The sequence below is a fragment of the Chrysochloris asiatica genome, unplaced genomic scaffold, assembly GCF_000296735.1.
Source record: "Chrysochloris asiatica unplaced genomic scaffold, ChrAsi1.0 scaffold00048, whole genome shotgun sequence".
Lineage (NCBI taxonomy): Eukaryota > Metazoa > Chordata > Mammalia > Afrosoricida > Chrysochloridae > Chrysochloris > Chrysochloris asiatica.
In genome coordinates this window covers 667,136-685,359 of record NW_006408566.1, presented here as the reverse complement: position 1 = coordinate 685,359, position 18,224 = coordinate 667,136, and the positions used below count along the sequence as shown (strand labels likewise).

General features: G+C 39.3%; 1 protein-coding gene and 1 pseudogene across 1 annotated transcript in view; one reads left to right on the top strand and one right to left on the bottom strand.

The window, feature by feature from the left end:
- ANKRD13C (ankyrin repeat domain 13C) overlaps window positions 1-13,652 on the bottom strand; it is a 113,792-nt gene extending 100,140 nt beyond the window's left edge. The window contains exon 1 of the mRNA XM_006862412.1: window positions 12,892-13,652. Coding sequence (XP_006862474.1) covers window positions 12,892-13,342 — 451 coding nt within the window. The 5' untranslated portion in view covers window positions 13,343-13,652. The remainder of the gene's footprint in view (window positions 1-12,891) is intronic.
- Window positions 13,653-13,902: 250 nt separating this feature from the next.
- Window positions 13,903-16,803, top strand: LOC102828006 (annotated as a pseudogene).
- Window positions 16,804-18,224: the final 1,421 nt, after the last annotated feature.

Here is an 18,224-nt window from a genome sequence, read left to right as displayed (position 1 = left end):
GAGCTTGAAAGACCAACCCTTGTAGTTCAAACTGACTTTGCAGTCCAGCGCATTAACCCACAGCACCACACCTGTAGTCTCTTAACTATTCCTGGGAGAAAAATAAAACTAGACTATTTGAACCCCAAGGTCAGTGGTTCAAACTCACCAGCTGCTCTTTAGAAATGTTATACAGAGTGGGTAACTTATGAGTAGAACAGACTCAACAGCACTTAATAACAATAACAAAGTAAGAAATCAAACAACAGCAATACCAACTCTTACACATGTGGTGCTGTGGGTTAATATGCTAGACTGCAAAGTCAGTGTGAACTACAAGGTGGGTGGTTCAAATTCACCAGATGCTCCTTTGAACCCCTATACATGGTCGTTGTGGTCAGAACCAACTCAACGGCACTTAACAACAACAACAGCAACATAGCAAGAAGTTGCTCATGGGGTAAACAATTCAAGCTCCCAACCAGTCAGTAAAAGATTTAGGAGCAACATACAACACCACCACCCACCACCACAACCCCTGTCCAGTCAGTAAATGACTTCAGTTTTAAAAGAGATACAGCACCTTTCTTCTAAAAAAGCAAGATGCTAAACGAATAACAATACTAAGACATACACAAATTAAATTCCTTCACCAAGCAAGAGGCTACTCCTGAGACAAATAATTCATGTTCCTGTCCAGGCATTTCACATAGGAGCTTGTTCCCGTTCAGTCAGTAAAAGATAGGAACAACACACACCCCTCATCCAACTAGTAAAGGACCAGCGCCACACCACTACCGCCTCCATACCACCACCTCCACCACCACCACCACCAACACCAACACCAGCTACCACTACCACCTCCACCCTTGTCCTGCAAAGTCTGTCTGATAATACAACAAAGAAATCTAAAAGTAGATTTTCAAGAATTCTCACCCAAGTTAAAGACAACAACAATGAGACTGACAGGGGCGGCAGGCATTCACAGAAATCTCCCACCAGTTATCACACAATCAGAGATCCCACAGAAAGACACACATCTCATGGAAGTAACAAGGAATTGTAAAAGAAGTGACTGGGCAGAAAGTCAGTATAAACGATAAACGATAGGATGAATGTAAAACTAATGTTCTCCCATGTAAACTATCACATAATTCATAATAAAACATTAAAAAAAAATCAGTATATGAGGTTTGAGCTCCCCACCCTGTCCACGTAAACAAAAAAGGATCATCAGAAAAACCCAAAACTAAAATGTAGGTATGACAGGCTACTGCAAGAATAAGCAAGCTGTTCGTCGGGTAGTCATCAAGGCAAGCAATCAAGTTCCTTAAGGATAAACCCCCCTCTAAGACTGAAACTCAAAGGGAACACATGAGCAGGCATGTAAGCTTGATGGTGCCCATGATGGTCTACTGGTGAGTGAAAGAGGGGGAAATCCAGCAATGAAGAAATGGGCTGAGTTCAACCACAGTCCATTGACTCCCGTAGACCTGGAGATGAGAGACAGAAGAAGAAGGGCTGGTTGATCCAAAGTGCTGTGAGACCTGGGGACACCTGAGCCCATGAACAAAGACATAGCCACAGAGGGCTAGAGCTGAGAATGAAGCATTCAGCTGATATGAAGTGAGGGGAGAGGCACAAGAACACCCATACTTGCAGATAGTAGCCTTTTGACCTAGCCTCGATGGCTTGATAATCAGAACTCAACTAGAGGAAGATTTAAAAAAAAAAAATTTTTTTTTGATAAAGGAAACAAGGGTAAATGCTACAATTTGATGACCCTGACCTATACTTAGGGAGGCAGTAACTCCAAATACCAAGAGAGAGAGAAGGAGTCTTCACATAGGGATGGGCAACTTCGACATTGGCTACCTAAAAAGGAGCTCTGGTAGCGTAGTGGATACGAATCGGGCTGCGAACCTTATGGTCAGATGTTCGAGACTACCAGCCGCTCCGCGGGAGAAAGATGAAGCTTTCTACTCCCGTAAGGATTTACACCCTCAGAAACCCTGTACAGGGTCGCTATGGGTCAGAACCGACTCCACGGCACTTAACAACAACAACAACAACCTAAAATGAGTGGGCAATAAAGGCACAAAGTGAGTGGCTTACAAGGTTTCAAGAGGCAGTTTAATTTAAGAGTGTGTGGGGGAAGAAAGAGACCCCACTGAATAGCTGTCATCTTGTCTAGATGAATTTGATTAAAAGAGATGAGGATAAGATTCCAATGATTCAATAGTAATTGTTATCATGAGTAGTTGCAACTATCACAATTTTAAATGTATAAGTTTTGTAAAAAAAAAAAATGGGGGAGCAGTTAATCTTACAGTCTAGAAACAAAGGATCTGAAGACCATCAAGGTAGAAGTGCACAAACGGAATGTGGGACCTTCTCCAAAGAAGCAGCAACACCAGAGGTAGAGGCAGAGATGGGGATATTGTGAGAGGGAGTGGCTGAGCACTCTAGATTCATGGGGAGAAAGGAATTTAGAGCTGGTGGCCAGGAGGCAGACTTGCAGAATGTGCCCTTTGGTGGTGTAAATTATTATATATGCCTGAGTGTTTTTTGTGTTTTTTTTTTAAAAAAAGAGCGCTAAAGTGAGTAGAGAGAAATACTATTAACTGATGGTACATGGAGGGGAATGTAATCATTGTGATGAAACAAATTGTATGATTTGTTGAATGTAAAACTGATGATCTACCCTGTTAACTTACGCTCAATCCACAATAAAAACTTAAAGAAAAAAAAAAGTCTATCTAAAGAAATCTATGAGCTAGGAGGCAGAGATGCTATACATACTAACCAAGTCATGTCATCTCTTTGAGTTACCTGCATTGGCAGCAACATTCTCCATTGAATTTAAATTTAAGTTTGAAATTTCTAATCATTCTAATAGTTTCAAGAAGAATTGATAAATATTAAAAAGTGTGCATTCAGAAAATAGCTTGTCACATGCCAGGCAGTATAATGAAATGCAGTTGTTGTTGTTGTTAAGTACCATCAAGTCAGTTCCAACCCATAGTGACCATGTATAGGGTTTCCGAGGAGCAGCTGGTGAGCTTGAACAACCAACCTTGCAGTTCAAACGGCTTTGCAATCTGGCACATTAACCCACAGTAGAAACTGCCAAATCTCTCAGAATGCATCGGAAATTTTTCACATCTAAGAAAGACTGGTCTGAGCAATTCAACACTCAAGGAGTATCATTACTATAGCACTTAAATGCTGCTAATGATCATCCAAGAGAAGTTATTTAACTTTTAAGAGTCTTACTCAATTAAGGGGGAAAAAAATCACAAGTTAACAATTAGAAAGTACAGTAAAAACCAACAAAATCTTCTACATGTATCATAATCATACGCAATCTGAGGTAAAAATTACTAGTAACAATTATAAAAAAAATGCTATGTCATTATGATGCCTAGCCAGCAATGACAAAATGATCCATAAAAAAAACTTAGACAAAAACTTCAATTGTTAAACTAAAAGAAAAAAAGGTATATAAAAGTAAAGATATAAAGTTTAATAAATCTGTGTTATTTCAATGTAATGTTCCATTTTCCCCACTCAAAGATAACTGGTTATTTAATAAATGGTGAATCACAATAATTTGGCATATTTGAACATAGTAATACAATTGTATGAGGATGTTAATGTATTTAAGTTATATGCAGAAGGAACTTTTGCACTCAGGATACAACACTTTTCAAAGTAAACTGATGGCTGAGAATAAATTCCTACTCATTCAGCATTTTACCAAAAAAGAAAAAAGCTCTATCCTTACTACTTATTCAACTGATATCAATAATTTGCAGACTCATACATATACACAACTTTGTCAAGTCAGAGATCACTGAAAAATTTAAAAGCTAATGAATAGTGACTTTAATAGTAACTAGATACTTGTTGAACAGAAAATTTTAAAGGGTGGCTCAGGATGACAAAGTCAAATATTATAATGAAATATACAAAGACCTGGAGTTAAAAATCCAAAAGGGAAGAGCACACTCAGCATTTCTCCAGCTAAAGAACTGGAAAAAAAAATTCAAGCCTCAAATTTCAATATTGAAGGATTCTATGGAAGCATTTCTCAAACTGGGGGAAATGAAGAAAAAAAAATCAAGCCTCGACTTTCGTTATTGAAAGATTCTCTGGGCAAATTATTGAATGATGCAGAAAGCAACAAAAGAAGATGGAAGGAATATGCAGAGTCACTGTACCAAAAGGGCATGGTTGACATTCAACCGTTTCAAAAGGTAGCATATGATCAAGAACCTATGATACTGAAGGAGGAAGTCCAAGATGCATTTAAGGAACTGGCAAAGGACAAGGCTCCAGGAATTGATGGAATTTAAATTGAAGAAAGTGAGGAGGCACTCATTCATCTATGCCAAGAAATTTGGAAGACAACTATCTAGCCGACTAATTGGAAGAGATCCATATCTGTGCCCATTCCAAAGAGAGGTGACCCAACGGAATGCGGAAATCATCACACAGTATCTTTGATATCCCATGTAAGTATAGTTTTACTAAAGGTAATATAAAAATGGCTGCAAGCATACATTGACAGAGATCTTCCAGAGATTCAAGCCAGATTCAGAAGAGGCTGTGAAACAAGGGTTATCATTGCTGATGTCTGATGGATGGATCTTGGCTGAAAGCAAAGAATATAAAAAAGGTGTTTACCTGTGCTTTATTGACTACACAAAGACTTTCGATTGTGTGGATCATGACAAGCTATGGACAACATTTTGAAGTATGAGTATTCTGGAATACTTACTTGTGCTCATGAGGAATCTGTACCTGGATCAAGAGGCAGTTGTTCAAACAGAACATGGAAACACTGAATGATTTCAAATTAAGAAGGGTGTGCGATAGGGTTGCATTCTTTCACCATACATGCTTATTATTTGCTGAGCAAATAATCCAAGAAGCTGGGTTCTATGAAGAAAAACGTGGCATTAGGATTGGAGGAAGACTCATTAACAACCTGCGATATGCAGATGATACAACCTTGCTTGCTGAAAGTGAAAATATTTACTGATGAAGATCAAAGAACACAGCCTTCAGTATGGATTACATCTCAATGTAAAGAAAACAAAAATCTTCACCAATGGACCAATAAACAACATTCTTATCAATGGAGAAAAGATTGAAGTTGTCAAGGACTGCATTCTTCTTGGATCAACTATCAACACTAAGGGAAGCAGCAGTGAAGAAATCAAGCGACATATTGCATTAGGCAAGTCTGCTGCACAAGACCTTTTTAAAGTGTTGAAGAGCAAAGATGTCAGCTTGAAGACTAAGGTGTGCCTGACACAAGCCATGGTATTTTCAATAACCTCATATGCATGCAAAAGCTGGACAGTGAATAAGGAAACCATGGAAGAATTGATGCTTTTTAGTGATGGTTTTGGAGAATATTGAAAATGCCATGGGCTGCCAAAAGAACCAACAGATCTGTGTTGGAAGAAGTGCAGCCAGAGTGCTCCTTGGAGGCCAGGATGGCCAAACTTTGTCTCCCATACTTTGGACATATTGTCAGGAGGGACCAGTCGCTAGAGAAGGATATCATGTTTGATAAGATGGAGGGTCATAGAAAGGAAGACCCCCAGTGAGATGGATTGGCAAAGTGGCAGCATCAATTGGCTCAAGCATGGCAACAATTGTGAGGTTGGCCCTGGATCGGCAGTGTTTCATTCTGTTGTGCATAAGGTCATTATGTGTCAGATTCGACTCGATGGCACCTAACAACAACCTGGGAAAAATAAGACTCCTAGTGTAGCGCTATAGGATCAGAACTAGACTGCGAACTACAGGGTAAGCAGTTCAAATCCACCAGCTACTCCTCAGAAATCTTATACAGGATCGCTATGAGTTAGAACCGACTAGATGACACTTAACAGCAACAACAACAGGCAACATATTGAGTGATGCAGAAAGCATCAAAAGAAGATGGAAGGAATACACAGAATCACTGTATCAAAAATAATTGGTCGGTATTCAATCATTTCCAAAGGAACCATATTATCAAGAACGGATGGTACTGAATGATGAAGTATGAGGCAGCATTGAAAACATTAGCTAAAAGCAAGGCTCCAGGAACTGATGGAAGACAAATTGAAGTGTTTCAATAAACTGATAAATTGCTGGAGGAGCTCACTCATCTATGTCAAGATAGCGACCTAGTCAACCAAGTGGAAGAGACCCCTATTTGTGCCCATTACAAAGAAAGGTGACCAAAAAATCATTGAATATCATTTAAATATTGCTAAAGATAATTCAAAATCGACAGAGCTGCCAGAAATTCAAGCTGGATTCAAAAGAGGGTGTGGAACTAGGAATATCACTGCTAATATCAGATGGATTTTGGTTGAAAGCAAAGAAACACCAGAAAAATGTTTTAATGTGCTTTACTGACTATAAAAAAGCATTCTGTTGTGAGAATCATAACAAACTATAGATAACATTGCAAACAATGGTTATTCCAGAACACTTAATCGGGCTCATGATAAACCTGTATATAGACCAAGAGGCCATCAGAACAGAATAAGACACTGAATGATTTAAATTTAGGAAAGGTGTGGGCCAGGGTTGTATCCTTTCTCCATATTTATTCAATCTGTATGCTGAACAAACAAACCAAGAAGCTAGATTATATGAAGAACCTGGCAACAGAATTGGAGGAAGCCTCATTAAAAACCTGTGGTATGCAAATGATACAACCTTGTTTACTGGAAATGAAGAGAATTTAAAGTACTTACTGATAATCACTGCAATGAAACAAAGTACAATAGGATGAATGTAAAGCAGATGTTCTCCCATGTAAACTGTCAATCGATTCATAACAAAAACTTTAAAAAAACAAGTTACTGATGAAGATCAAGAACTACAGCCTACAGTATGGATTGCACCTCAATGTTAAGAAAACAAAAATCCTCACAATTGGCCCAATAAATAACATCATGATAAATAAAGAAAAGATTGAAGCAAAAGACTACATTTGGCTTGGATTCACTACTACCACTCATGGAAGCAGCAGTCAAGAAATCAAATGATGTGTTGCTTTATGTAAATCTGTTGCAAAAGATCTCTTTAAATTGTTGAAGAACGATGATGTCAGTTTGAGGACTAAGGTGATCAACTGAAAGCCATGGTATTTTCAATCACCTCACATGCCTGTCAAAGTTAGACAGTAAACAGGAAAACCACAGAATTGATGCATTTGAATTATGGCATTGGTGAAGAATATTGAAAGTACCATGGATGGTCAGAAGCACAAACAAACCTGTGTTGGAAAAAGTACAGTCAGACTGTTTCTTAGAAGCGAGATGGCGAGACTTAATCTTTCACACTTTGTTCATGTTATCAGAAGGGACCAGTCCCTGGAGAAGAACATCATGCTTGGGAAAGTGGCGGGAAGTGAAAAAGAGGAAGACCCCCAACAAAATAATCGCCATGGTAGCAGCAACAATGGGCTCAACTATAACAATTGTGAGAGGTTGGCTTTTTTGTTGTGCATAGAATCGGTACCAGAGTCCTGGTGTGGCACTCTAGGATAAGCATTAGACTACAATGTCTTTTGAAATATAAGGTCGGCAGTTCAAACCTATCAGCTGCTCCTTGGAAACCCTATACAGGGTCATTATGGGTTGGACTCAACTTGAAGGCACTTAAGAACAACAACAACAAATCACTATTAATCGGAAGCAACTCAGTGTCATCAGGTTGATTCCAACTCCTAGCTAGCGGGTACGGATTTCCAAGGAGCAGCTGTGATCTGATACATACACTCTTCAAGCTAGGTGAAAGGAAAGATCAAAAACCAACAAGATAAAATTTAGTAAATGTAAAGTCCTGCTTTGAGGTTTTAAAAAAACAAAACATAAAAAGGGATAGAGACAATAGATCATTTGAGAAAAAATATAATATTAGCATTCTTTTGCACTGTATAGCTAAATGTGTGCTATTTTATAACAATGAAGAGAGTTTCTTGCTGTCTTTGCTCATGAGGCTACTACATAGCTCAAGCCCTAATTCTGGGCACCACCCAAAAAGGCAAAGAAGTGAGAAACTGAAAGGAGAAGTTTTACTTAAAGGAGAAGATAAAGATGTTCTGTTTCTTATTTATTTAACATAAGAAGCTCTGATAGCGTACTCTTTACGAATTGGGCTGTTATCCTCAAGGTAAGCAGTTTGAAATGACCAGATGTTCCGCGGGACAAAGATGAGGCTTCTGCTCCCATAAAGATTTACAGCCTCAGAAATCCCATGCTAGGTCAATATGAGTCAGAACCGACTTCACAGCACACCACCACCATTTATCTAACACACAGCACTTAACAATAACAGCATAGTACTTGCTATGTTCCTACAACATTTAAGCACTTCATAAATCATGTCATATGAGAAATGGATTCAGAAGTTAGGAATGTTTAGCTTGAAAATAAGGGGAACATGATAGCTCTTGTCAGGTATCTAAAGGACTATCATGCGGACAAGGTAGGTCACTTATTTATGCTATTATATAAAATAGAAATAAACCAAACATGAACACGAGATTTGAGATTTACAGAAAATAGACACCTGTTTAATGACAGAAGCTCTCTACAAGATTAATAATGCAAGCACTAATAAAAAGTTGTATATTTTGTTCTTGTTAAGTCCCGTTGAGTTGGTTTCAATCCATAGTGACCCTGTATAGGGTTTCTAAGGAGCAGCTGGTGGGTTTGAACCACCAACCTTATGATTCAAACTGACCTTGCAATCCAGTACATTATCCTATCCTGCAGTGCCACACCAGGACTCCAAGGACTAACAGAAAGGTTATATATAAATACATTTAAAAAAATCTGTTTTCTGTAAATCACCATACAGGGGGGCTTCAAAAGTTCATGAAAAAATTTCACTATTTTTTAATTCCATTTTCCATGAACTTTTTGACACCCCCTCATATACATTACTAGAATTGACTTCTTTACAAAAAAATTCCTCTTCAGTAAACATATTTCCAAAGAAGTTGATTACAGGCTTGGGAGTCCTAGCCATTTAATTCCTAGCTTTGTCAATTGACTATACAATTTTGGCAAAGTTTCCTTTTGTCTCTGGACTTCACTTTCTTGGCTTTTGAAAAAAAAAGATAAAAGTATTTGCACACTGCAAGGTTGTTGTGAATATTAACTGCAATAATGTACATAAACACTTTGCATAATGCTGATACATATAATAAATTATACTTATAATAGCACATCCTCATCATCATGCTATGGAAAGAATTCCTACAATGAATATAAAATTAACTATGTGGTATGATTATATGCCTTTGTTATGTACCTGTATGATTCTGCTACAGACCAATCAAGTTATAACAATCCAAATGTAGTATGTAATCTGTTTTCCTTTGGGTGACTTAAAGAGCATGTGTCTTTTGTAATTTGAAAAGAAAAGTATACTAAGCATCTAGATAAAGCAATAAGATTAGGAACTATCAAGAGCAAAATTAATGTAATAGAGAATGTATGGAGCTATGGTAGAAGAAAACAAAACAAAATGCACTGCAGTTGGTTCATACTCATCGCAGCCCTATATGACAAAGTAGAACTACCCATAGGGTTTCTAAGACTGTAAATCTTTAGAGAAAAAGACTGCCACATCTTTCTACCATGGAGAGGCCTGTGGGTTCAAACCACTGACTCGGTTAGCAGCCAATGCTTTTACTAATGTACCAGGAAAAGAGGGACCAAAGAAGCACTCTATTAAATAATTATCACAGAAAACTTCGCTGTAGGAGATGAAAAGGTATATTGAGGGGAGGGGAAGAGCCCAATTATATTTTCCAGAAGTATATGCAGCATTCATCAGAACTATCAGCAATATGTTGTTGTTGTTAAGTGCCATTGACCCACAGTGACCCTGTATAGTGTTTTCAACGAGCAGCTGGTCAGCTTGAACTGCCAACCTTGCAGTTCAAATAGCTTTTCAATCTGGTGCATTAACCCACAGCGCCGCACCAGGACTCCATCAGCAGTATAAAGGCAACTAAATATTATGTGAACATTTAGTATATATCCAAGTAATTTTAAAAGTGCATTTTAGAGAATCAAAATAATTCTGGTGTGGCACTGTATGATAAGCACTCAACCACAAGGTTGGTTTGAACCACAAGGTTGGTGGTTTAAACTCACCAGCTACTCCTCAGAAACCCTATACAGGGTGGCTATGAGTTGGAACCGACTCAATGGCACTTAACAACAAGAAGAAGAATTTTTAAGATTATAATTACAATGACAGAATTTTCTTTTACCTCATGGAGTCCTGGTGTGGCGCTGCAGGATAATGCACTGGATAATACAAAGCAGGTGGTTCAAACCCACCAGCTGCTTCTTTGAAACCTTATACAGGGTTACCATGAGTTGGAATCGTCCATGGAACTTAACAACAACATTCCATGAATTAGCAAACGTTGAAGGCCTTCTGTGATCAGCCAAAAAAATTAGTTCTAACTTACTTTTATATATAGTACTCTGCCAGCCAATAATAACCTCATATAGATGCAAAAGCTGGACATTGAATAAGGAAGATCATAGAAGAATTGATGCCTTTGAGTTATGATGTTGGAGGAGAATACTAAAAGTGCCATGGGCTGGCAAAAGAACCAATAGATCTGTTTTGGAAAAAGTGCAGCCAGAGTGCTCCTTAGAGGCCAAGATGGCCAAACTTCGACTCTCATACTTTGGACATATTGTCAGGAGGGAACAGTCGCTAGAGAAGGATATCATGCTTGGTAAGATGGAGAGTCAGAGAAAAAGAGGAAGACCCCCAACGCGATGGATTGGCCAGGTGGCCGCATTGATGGACTCAAGTGTGGCAACAGTAGTGAAGACATTGTTTCGTTCTGCTGTGCATAGGGTCGCTATGAGTCGGTTCTGACTCGATGGCACCTAACAACAACAACAACACTCTGCCAGTCATCTTCACTAAACTCTTTTTTTAAAGGAACTATTCGTCCATGGACTCCTGGTGTGGCACTGTAGGATCAGCACTGGACAATGAACCACGAGGTCTGCAGTTCAAACCCTCCAGCTGCTCCTTAGAAAACCTCTACAGGGTCACTACGAGTCGGAATCAACTCAACTGCACTTTAACAACAAGAACAAGACAACTCTTCCATAATTTCATATTCATGTGAAACCTGGACACTCAATAAATAAGAAAGACCATAGAAGAATTGATGCATTTGAGTTACAGTGTTGGAGAAGAATATTAAAAGTACCATGGACTACTAGAAGAAAGACTGTTGAAAGAAGAATAGCCAGATGTTCCTTAGAAGTCAGGATGGTGACACTACTTCGGAAATGTATCAGGAGGGGCCAGTCCCCAGAGAAAAATATCATGCCTGGTAAAGTGGAGGGTCAATGAAACAGAGGGAGAATCCCCCAACCAGATGTGGTACAGTGGCAGCAGCAATGGGTTCAAGTTTAACAATGATTGTGCGGATAACGCAGAACCTGGTAGGGTTTCATTCTGTTTGTGTTTGAGGTCGCTTTGAGTCAGAACCAATTCAGTGAGGCACCTAACAACAACACTCTCAAATGGAACATTTTGACTCCTTTCAGGATATTTCAGAGTAATATAACTCTATATTTTAAAGGCAAAGCCATAAATGAAATATATAGCTACTATGCAGATCAACTCTGAAAACCTTCCTTAAAATTAACTAACAACCAGAGGCTACAACCCATCTACTTCTCAAAGGTGAGAATATAATTACCATCAACAAATATTATGCTTACTAAGACAACAGTAAATGATGAAACAAAATAAAAGTCGATGAAAAATTACGAGTTTTGAGGAACTTTGGGGGGATTTATGTTAAATAACAGGTATTAAAATTATTGCAATACTTTAAAGTCAGAAAACAAACAGTTATTAATAATTATATAACCAGTAAGAACCTTATTCAGTGTTTAAATCTCAATTTCTGTCCTTTTTTATAAAAAGATCTAGAACCCAAGGAAATTAAGGTAGCCACTGCTGCTCCAAAAACCCTATGTAGGGTCGTTAAAAGTCGGAACTGAGATGACAGCACTTAACAACAATTCCATAGGCAAGTGTTTCATTGAATCTTACATCATTTTTAGTACAGAATTTTAATTTATATAGTTATCATGTTAAAAAAGCAGAACTATCAAGAATATCTGTCCATGATTCTGTTTGAAATGGCTTATTAAATATTGAAAGTTGAGTGTTCACATTAGTTTTCATTAATAAGTTTTACTGGTGATTAAAAGATCACGTTTTTAGAACAGGAGAAACAAAAAAACTCAGCTGATGAGTTTAAGATAGTGCAAAAAGTAGAAACACAGTCCATCAATAACAAATAATACTATATTAAGTCACTCATATAGATTATGATGAATTTATGAAGTTATTATTTTTGGTCATAGTCATCAAGATATTACTAACTGCAACTAACTACCCAAAATAAGCAAATAAAAACCCTGAAAACGGCAATAAAAATTTAGCTACTCAGAAATCAGTTTAGTTGTTCCAGATACCAAACGCCAACAAATTTCTATAGTGTGACTTTCAGAAACCAAAATTCTATAATCTATTTCAAATGCAAATTGTAGACACTTTTTATCAAGTTTCCTGCAAACAAGAGAAACCGACAACCTTCTGACCGGTAGAAAACATTCCTTTGTACCTACAGAAATCAACATCCCCTACCCCCCACCCCCAGTGACCACTACCATGCTATTATTGAATTGGTCAAGATCCGTCATTTGGCCAAGATCATGTGCAAAGTGGAGGAAAAAGGGTCTGCTGGAGGAAGGCCTAGGATACTAGAGGCCTGGGGAGGCAAACCCGTCTGGAGTAAGGAGAGGTGGAGAGGGGTGAGCTCCTCACCGTGATTATCTTTCTGCCCGATATTATGAGTGCGGATGAGAGAGGACAGTCTCCTCACATCCCCCTTGAAGACGCACTCGTGCACTGGGTAGTGTGCGGGACAACTACCTCCATCTGCGACGACAGCAATGGGATTGGTGCCCGCTAGAGCAATCGGGGGCTGAGAGGTGGTAGTCAAGGAGGAATTGTGCAGCGGCGGCAAAGCAGGGGCGCCGGAGGGAATGGCGGAAGTAGGAGCTGTTTTCAACTGCAGCCGGTGGTGGTGGTTGCTGAAGATCTTATGACAGGCTTTGCCGCCTTTGCCGCTGTTGCCAGTGCCAATCCTGCCTCCCGTAAAAGTGCCGCCGAGGGCAGCCGCCGCTTCCTCATCCCCAGGCTCCAGTAGGTCCCCCTCCTCTTCTTTGCTGGGTTTGTGGTCCCTCCGCAAAGAGCGGATCTTCTCTCCGGTCATCGCCTCCGCCAGGGGCAGGAGGAATATCCCGGAGGCTCACCGCCTGAGAGGAAGCTGGTGCTGCGATGGCTCAAAACACTTAGAGCGGCGGCCAGGAACCTCCAGCGTAGCATGAACTCCCAGAACGTCCCCTAGTCCGGGACAAATGCATCTCCCAGAGGAAGAAGATCTGGCTCTCGCCTAGGCACGAAGGTACGCGCGCTCACTGGAGGGAGAGAAGAATTTCAGGTGCCCAGGTCAACAGGATTCGCAGTCTCTGCAGCCGCCGCCACCACTTGCTCACACCGAAAAACAGGCCACGGCCATCTTCTCGTAGCTCCTCTCGCTAGAGCTCCCTCGGGAGTGAAGGAGGAGGAAACACCGCGATAAGCGAGCTGCCAAGCTCCCGACTCTCGCACCTTCTATTCCCAGATAGTAACTGAGCGCCGGCCCCTCCCAGGCAACGTGCTTCCGCCTCGAAATGGAGTCTCCGTTCCAGAAGGCAGTTTAAGGACAGAGATCCAACCCTTCCAGAGTCTGCTTTTCTTGTGGGCGGTCTGAAGCCTTAAGTCGCGGTGGAGATGTTCGGTGCACGTTATAAACAGTGACTTAAACCCTCCGGCTTCTGGGCCTCCCAGTGTAGAATGACGCCTTTGCACGCAGGATGTGATGTCACTGATATACATGGGACACTCATTTAATAAATATTCATTAAGCATCTACACTTTGTGCCATACACTTGAGTTAGTAAATTTATTAAAATATCACCCTTGACTCCAAGGAGTCAGTAGAGGAGGGTGAAGTGAATATTTGCAACTAGTTTGAACCCACCCACCACCCCCCAAAAAGGGGGGGGGGGCGGATTTTAGCGTACAGTTGTCAGAAAAGCCATTATAGAAGCGTTTAGGAGTTGACCTTGGAAAACAATGGCCTGCTCAGAAGACATGGAGAAGGGAAGGCACGCAAATACTCTTGCTGAATGAATGAATTTAGGACAGAGTTAAATGTGGAGCAACTGTGCTCAAAAACTCAAACAACTGTGTAACTGGAGTATCACTGGACCGCTTCATGGCATATCTCAATCCAGTATATACTCTGTTTTTGTTATTGTTCAGTGCCCTCAAATCGGTTCCGACTCATGGCAACCCTGGATTGTGTTTCCGAGGAGTGACTGGTGAGCTTTAGCCGCCTACATTGGCTGGACTAGGCAGTCCAGCACATTAACCCACAGTGTCACACCAGGATTCCAGTAAATACTCTAAAGAAACATAAATCTGATATCCGTAAAATATTGACAAAATAATTAAAGCTTCAGGGAATGCGGAAAAGAGGGAGGAGAAAATTTATCAACATCTTCTTCTTCTTCACCCATTTATTAGGCCTGTGGCGCTGTGGATTAGGCATTGGGCTGCTAGCCTCAAGGTCAGTAGTTCAAACCCACTAGCCGATCTGTGAGACAATAATGAGGCTGTCTGCCCTGGTAAAGATATAGGGTCTCAGAAACCCTATATAGAGTGACTAACAGTCAGGATCAACTCAACAGCATTGCGTTTGGGTTGTTTGTTTGTTGGGGGGGTGAGGGGGGGAGGTAAATCCCATTTACTCAGCTGCTTCTCATAAATCTCTTCTTTCTTAAACATTATCCCTTTACACACACACACACACACACACACACACCAAAAAAATAAATAAATAAAAATCTGTGGGAATTGCTCTCTATTTCCTTCTCTTCTTTCTCCATCTCTTAGGGGGAGGGAGGTCTAATTATGCTCCAACAGTACCAAATTAGCACCTCAAAGAACCTCCTCAGAAAGCAGGAGTGATTGAATATATATATTTGTTGTTGTTGTTAAGTGCCGTCGAGTCGGTTCCGACTCATAGCAACCCTGCACAGGGTTTCCTAAGCTGTAAATCTTTATGGGAGCAGAACGTCTCATCTTTCTCCTGTGGAGTAGCCAGTAGTTTCGAACTGCTGATCTTGCTGTTCACAACCTGATTCGTAACCACTATACTACCAGAGCTCCTTTTTCACTTCCTACACATTGCCAAATTCAATCTTCAATCTAACCTGTTAGCAATTACTTATTCTCTCTCATGCCTCATCCTTTTACACATACTAGCCCATATATCCAGAATATATTTCAACTTCATCCACCTAGCTAACTCCTTCAATCTGTCAAAGATCAGTTCAAATATTATCTCTTCTTAGAACAAGGGTTTTTTACTTGGCACAGAATTCAGAGGTCCAAGAAATTACATCAAACTAAACCTCTAAATGAAATTTAGTATATCCTTCTATTACAGGCCACAAACCACAATAGTATTAGAAGGACTTTGCAACCAAAAGAAACCACAGATATTTCATGTCACATTAGAGTTGCTGCATATAATTCAAAATTACACTCATCACTACCTCAACATTGTTTTAAGAATTATGCCCACTGTTAGATTTTATTTTTAATGTATTAATAAAACACAATAAATATTACTAATCATAAATTTGCATGTGTTTTTTTTTAATATTCTGATAACTTTCAATACAATATGACTCTTTTGCAAGCCCAAGTATTTTATATTATTCACTTGAAAACAAGTCCATTCCTAGGCTTTACCAAACTGCCACTGCACCAAAAAAAAATTAGGAACCCTTTCTTAGGAGTCTTTAATGACACCTACATTCACCAAACAAATAAGATGTCCTTCCTTCGTTCTCTTTCGGAATTCCTATAATAACGTTTGAATGTTTTCCTCACATTCTTGTCTCCCTTCCTAGTATCTTGAACTCTCTATGATCTCAGGCTGTGTTTCTGTTGTATCCCCTAAACCAAGTTACTATTGTCTTATCTTGTAGTGAATGCTTAGTAATAAAATAATAATAAAAGTTGTTTAATTAATCAATTAGGGCATAATATTCTATAGTATATACAATCTAATGAAAACTATAAATTTAGAGATGAGACACTAAATTTAATAATTCCCAATCTGAAACTGAAGCTATTATTCGCTTGGATTCATATGTGAGGCCGAAGAGCAGACATAATATTGAGGAATTTTTTTTTTCTTTCATTTATAAATAACAGTAAATCTAACTGAAAACTGAAATTGGTTTAAATTCAGAGGATTTATTGACTCACATAACAGAAAGGTGCACAAACAAATCAACAGTGCCTGTTTTTGCATTCCATTTCAGTTTGTCCGTGAATCTCTGTGTGTCTCTCCCTGTTGAAATGTTTCAAGCAGGCTTCCATCAAGTATGTAAGACCGCTGCCCACCGCTGTAACAATGGTCACGTGGGTGACAGGGGCCACGTGCTTCCTCCTATGGGTCTGAAGAGACTCAGTGACCCCAGAAGTCAAGTGCTTGGTATGACCTACCGTGTAGAGGAAGTGATTCCCCTGATCAGTGTTGTTCAATCAGGACTCATCGCTGAACCCGGAGAAGCCAATGCCTCCATAACTGCAAAACTATTTCAGTGTTGTTAAACGCCGTCCAGCCGTCTTTGACCCATAGCGACCTTGTATAGGGTTTCTCTGGAGCAGCTGGTGAGCTTGAACCGTCGACTTTACGGTTCAAATGACTTCGCAGTCCAGCGCATTAACCCGGGAATTAAATAGAAAAGATATTATAGAGATATATGCAAGAAGGATTCGCAAACTCCTGCATTCAGAGACTTAAAACTATTTCCTGGGAGGTGGAGAGGGGGAACATTCATGTTAAACCAGTGTTATGGAATAAATATAATGAAATATGTAGTGATTATCAATTATATCGATATGTAATGAAAAAATAATTCATTGACAAACAAACTTACTTTCTATTCAATGTTACCAATATAGCATTTAATCCAATAACAACTCTACTATAGTATTTGTTGTTGCAGTTAATTGCCCTAGAGTCAGTTCCAACTCACAGTGACCTTATGCAAAACAGGATAAACATTGCCCGGTCCTTCCCCATGTTCATAATTGTTGAGTCCACTGTTAACAGTCATTGTGTCGATCCATTTAGTTAAAGATCTTCCTCTTTTTCACAGACCCTCTACTTTTCCAAGCTTGATGACCTTTTCCAGGACTGGTCCCTCCTGATAACATGTCCAAACTATGTGAGACAAGTACAAGTATTCTGGCTGCATCCCTTCCAAAACAATACATTTTGGCAGTAGCAATACATGATACTTTCCACATTCTTTGTCAACACCATCATTCAAATACATTGATTCTTCTATGGTCTTCCTTATTCTTTGTCCAGCTTTCTCCAGCAAATGAATCAAATGAAAATACTATATCTTGGATCAGGTGCACCTCAGTCCTCAAACTGACACCTTTGCTCTTTAAAACTTTTAAGAGATCTTTTGCAGCATATTTTCCTAAAGCAATATTTTGTTTGATTTCTTGACTATTGATTGTGAATCCAAGTAAAATGAAATATTTGACAACTTCAATGTTTTTTCCACTTATCATGATGTTATTTATTGGTCCAGTTGTGAGGTCTTCTGTTTTCTTTACAATGATGTGTACCCCTTATTGAAATCTGTGGTCTTTGATCTTTATCAGTAAGTATTTCAAGTCATCTTCGCTTGAAGCAAACACGGTTGTGTTATTTGCATACTGCAGGTCATTAATGAGTCTTCCTCCCATCCTGTTACCACATTCTTCTTCATATCATCTAGCTTTTTCAATTATTTGCTCAACATACAGATTGAATAAACCTGGTAAATGATAACCCTCATGCACACCTTTCCCAAATTTAAACCACTCAGTATCCCCTTGTTGTATTGTAACTACTCTTTTTTGGTCTATGTACAGGTTCCTCATGAGCATAATTAAGTGTTTTGGAATAGACATTCTTTGTAATGGTATCCATAGTTTGTTATGATCCATACAGTTGAATACCTATATGTAGT